At 50.8% G+C, this 4,627-nt stretch overlaps 1 protein-coding gene across 1 annotated transcript; it reads right to left on the reverse strand.

Annotated features, from left to right (window-relative positions):
• Window positions 1-425: 425 nt before the first annotated feature.
• LOC122043743 lies at window positions 426-839 on the reverse strand. Its single transcript, XM_042604332.1, has one exon. The coding sequence runs from the start codon at window positions 837-839 to the stop codon at window positions 426-428; it is 414 nt and encodes a 137-aa protein (XP_042460266.1).
• Window positions 840-4,627: the final 3,788 nt, after the last annotated feature.

A 4,627-nucleotide genomic window follows, 5' to 3' on the forward strand; every position in this document is an offset into this window, starting at 1 on the left:
CATTCCTTGAGTCTCTGCCTGGTGAACTGTCTTCCATTGTCAGATATGAGCCGGCGCGGGATGCCGAACCGACAGACGATATGTTGCCAAACGAACTTCATGACCATCTGCTCAGTAATTCTGGCTAGTGGCTCGTCTTCTACCCACTTTGAGAAGTAATGCACCGCGACAAGCAAGAACTTCCGTTGACCCATCGCCATGAGAAATGACCCTACAATATCCATGTCTTACTGGTCTAATGGGCAAGAGATTGTGGACGTCTTCATCTCCTCGGTCGATCGGTGCGAGAGGTTATGGTATCTCTAGCAGGATAGGCAGGTGGTCACCATCTGAGCGGCGTCCTCCTGTAGGGTCGGACAGAAATATCCGGCCAGTAGAATCTTCCTTACTAATGATCGGCCCCCCGGGTGTCCTCCACAGGATCCTTAATATACCTCTTGTAGTATGTAGTCGGCGTCCTCCGATCCGACGCATTTGAGCAGAGGTCTGGAGAAGACCCTCTTGTAGAGCTGATCTCCTATGAGGGTGAACCGACCAGCCCTTTTCCTCAATAAGTGAGCCTCCTCCCGATCGGCTGGCGTAGCCCCTGACCGCAAGAATTCCACTAGAGCCATTCTCCAATCACTTGGGAAGGAGAGTCCCTCCATTCGGTCGACATGAGCCACTAAAGATACTTGCTTGATCGACTGTGGTATGACGATCGGTGATTGCGAGCTGGCTAGCGTGGCCAGCTCATCCGAAGCTTGGTTCTCCAATCGGGGGATTTTATGTATGACGACCTTCCAAAAGTTGGCCTTCAGTTTTTTCGAAGGCTTTAGCGTAGAGTCTGAGACGAGCATTACTTATCTCGAACGTCCCAGTCAGCTGCTGTGCGGCTAATTGTGAGTCCGAATGGATGAGGACTTTAATGGCTCCGACGAGCCGAGCGACTTGCAGGCCGGCTATCGGTGTCTCGTATTCAGCTTCATTGTTTGTTACCCTATAGTCCAGTCAAACGGATAGCTGCATCCGCTCTCCCTGGGGGGGATGAGCAATATACCGACCCCACTCCCCTACCGAGTAGATGAATCATCCACATATATTTTCCAAATGGCTTCAGGCTCAAGATTGTGTACCTCAGTGATGAAATCCGCCAAGGACTGCACCTTGATGGCCGTTCGGGGCTGGTATTGGATGTTAAACTCGCTGAACTCCGTAGTCCATTTGATTAGTCGTCCAGATGCTTCAGGATTCAGCAGCACCCTCCCCAAGAGACTATTGGTGATTACGATGATGGAGTGGCTGAGGAAGTATGAGTGAATCCTCCGAGCGGCGAGTACTAATGCGTAAGCCAACTTCTCAAGACCGGTGTAGCGGGATTCAGCATCTTTTAATATATGACTCAAGAAGTACACCAGTTGTTCCTCGCCGTTTGGCCTAACTAGTGCATAGCCGAACGTATACTCGATTGAGGATAAATAAATTCTGAGTGGCTCACCGATAGTTGGCTTAGCCAATACAGGTAATGAATTGAGGTACTCCTTCAGTTCTTTGAACGTCCGATCACACTCTTCGTCCCATTTAAATTTGGTGGCTCGACGTAATATCTTGAAGAACGGCAAGCTCCGGTCGGATGACTTGGAGATGAACCGAGACAGTGCAGTTATCCGACCGATGAGACGCTGGACTTCCTTCAGATTTCTAGAAGGCAGCATGTCCTGTAATGTCTTCACTTTGCTGGGGTTGGCCTCGATGCCCCGTTCGATGACAATGTAGCCCAGAAATTGCTCGCTTTTCGTGCCGAACAGACACTTGTTTGGATTCAGCTTGATCTCGTACGCCCTAAGTGTCTGGCAGGTCTCCTTGATATCTGCACATAAGTCAGCTGCTCGGAGGGATTTGATTAATATGTCGTCAATGTATACCTCCAAGTTGTGCCCGATATGCTGTCGGAATACTTTGTTCATTAACCTTTGATAGGTGGCTCCAACATTCTTCAATCCGAACGACATGACATTATAACAATACGTGCCATCAGTCGTAATAAAGCTGACCTTTTCTTGATCTTCCCGGGCGAGCGACACTTGATGGTACCCTTGATACGCGTCCATCATGCATATCAGCTCGCACCCAGCAGTGAAGTCTATCATCAGATCAATCTGAGGCAGCGAGTAGAAGTCCTTTGGGTATGCCTTGTTGAGGTCTCAGAAGTCCATTTAGACTCGCCACTTGTTACTCGGCTTCGAGACCAGCACTACATTCGCGAGCCAGCTCGGGAATTGAACTTCTCGCACGTGGCCGGCCTCCAGCAGCTTCTCTAATTCCATCCGGATGATCAGATTTTGCTTAGCACTAAAGTCTCTCTTCCTTTGTTTCACCGGACGAGCGTCCAGTCGGACATGGAGTTGGTGTTGCGCGACGCTCGAGGAAATCCCGGGGAGCCCGTGCGTCAACCACGCGAACACATCATGGTTTTGCTGGAGACAAGCGATTAGCTCCGCCTTCTGTTCAGCTTCCAGGTCAGACGTCATGGAAGTTGTTGCTTCCGCTCGATAAGGATGGATTTACACTTCCTCTTTCTTCTCATAAACTAGAGTAGGTAGTTTTTCAGTGATGGCGCTTACCTTTAGTCTGGGAGCCTTTTGAGCGGATCTGGCCTCAGTCTTGGCCATCTCAACGTAGCAGCGTCGAGCAACTAGTTGGTCGCCTCTGACTTTTCTAACCCGGTCGCCCACTAGGAACTTGACCTTTTGGCAGTAGGTTGAAACTACTGCTCGGAACTTATTAAGGGTCGGTCGGCCCAGGATGACGTTGTAGGCTGAGGGGGCGTTTACCATAATGAAGGTCCTGGCTCTGGTCCTCCTGAGCGGCTCTTCTCCCAGTGATATTGCAGCTTAGTTTGATCGATCGGCTGCACCTCGTTGCCAGTGAACCTATATAATGGGGGCATCATTGGCAGTAGCTCGCCTTAGTCAATCTAGAGCTGATTAAAAGCCTTCTTGAAGATTATATTCACTGAGCTTCCTGTGTCAATAAAAACTCGGTGGATAGTATAGTTAGCGATTACCGCTCGAATGATGAGGGCATCATTGTGAGGGACTTCTACGCCCTCAAGGTCGCTGGGCCCGAAGCTGATCTCGGGCCCATTCATCTTCTCTCGGCTATAACCTACGACATGAACTTCCAACCGCCGAGCGTATGACTTCCGGGCTCGGTTAGAATCACCGCTAGTCGGTCCACCAACGATGATGTTTATTTTTTCCTCGAGCGGCATTACTTCTATTTTCCTCCTCTCGAGCGAATGGCTTGCTTCGCTCGTGCGTGGCTCGGGAAGGATCAATGCTTCCCCTTCGCTGATGATGTTGTTGTTGTTCGGGTGATCTTCTTGGGTCTTCCCACTGCCCCGTGGGTTGATGCCCATGCCAACGACCGGGAGAAGGAGATCGTTGACGGTAGCCCCTTAGGGTCGGTCTGGTGATTGGTGTTAGGCCACAACAATCACGTGTATTGTGCGATGCCGACTAGTGGAAGGAACATAACATAGGTGTCCATACCTTGCCCTTTGGTGCCTTCTGTCGGTCGGAAGCCACATGCTGCACGACATGCACCCTCGTTTCCTAGTGCGGTCGGCCTTCAGCTCTTGGCCCCTTCGACGGTTGGTGGTTGTTCGGCGGTCGCCGCTCAGTCAACATCGCGGGTTTGGCTAGTGCCTCCTTTCTTCTTGCGGCCTGGGCTTCTTCTACGTTTATATACTCATTAGCCTTCTTGAGCATGTGGTCATAGTCGTGGGACGGCTTCCTGATGAGCGATCGGAAGAAATCCCCTTCGACGAGCCCCTGTGTGAAGACATTCATCATGGTCTCGGACGAGACCAAGGGGATATCCATTGCTACCTGGTTGAAGCATTGTATGTACGCTCGGAGGGTTTCTCTCGACCCTTGCTTCAAAGAAAACAAGTTGACGCTCATCTTCTAGTAGTGCCTACTGCTTGCAAAATGATGTAGGAAGGTCGTTCGGAAATCCTTGAAGCTTGTATTGATCCATCCGACAGTCTCCTGAACCATCGTTGTGCCAAGCTGGAGAGCGTGGTAAGGAAGACCTAACACTTCACCCCATTTGTGTATTGGTGAAGGGTGGTCACGTTGTCAAACTTGCCCAAATGATCGTCTGGATTGGTCAACCCGTTGTATTCTCCAATAGCCAGTGGAGCGTAGTGTCTCGGCAGAGGGTCCTACAGTATCGCTTCAGAGAATTGGCGATTAATCCATTTGTGGGATCTATCACCTTGAGGTGCCTTGCCCTTATGGGCATCCCGAACGGGCGCTTCATCTGAAGAGGATCTTCGCTCTTGATTCGCCTGCGCGATTTCCAAGGACGTTTGGAACAAAGCCCGATGGAACGGTATTGGGACGGGTGGTACCTCTCCATGGGTGTCAGTCGACCCCCTGTTTTGTCCCCAAATGGAGAGCTGCTTTAGTCGGTCCTCCTGCGCCGCTCGGCCTCCCGACGCTGATGTAGCCTGTTGTGCCAGCCGATCAGCTAGCGCATTCTGCTGCTGCTCGACTATTTTGACCTCTCGAGTTTGCATAAGCATATCAAGTTCTTCTTGGGTGAGCATCACGGTGTGAAGTTGTCCAACTTCTTCCAT

The sequence above is a fragment of the Zingiber officinale genome, chromosome 2A (assembly GCF_018446385.1).
Source record: "Zingiber officinale cultivar Zhangliang chromosome 2A, Zo_v1.1, whole genome shotgun sequence".
NCBI classification, from domain to species: Eukaryota; Viridiplantae; Streptophyta; class Magnoliopsida; order Zingiberales; family Zingiberaceae; genus Zingiber; species Zingiber officinale.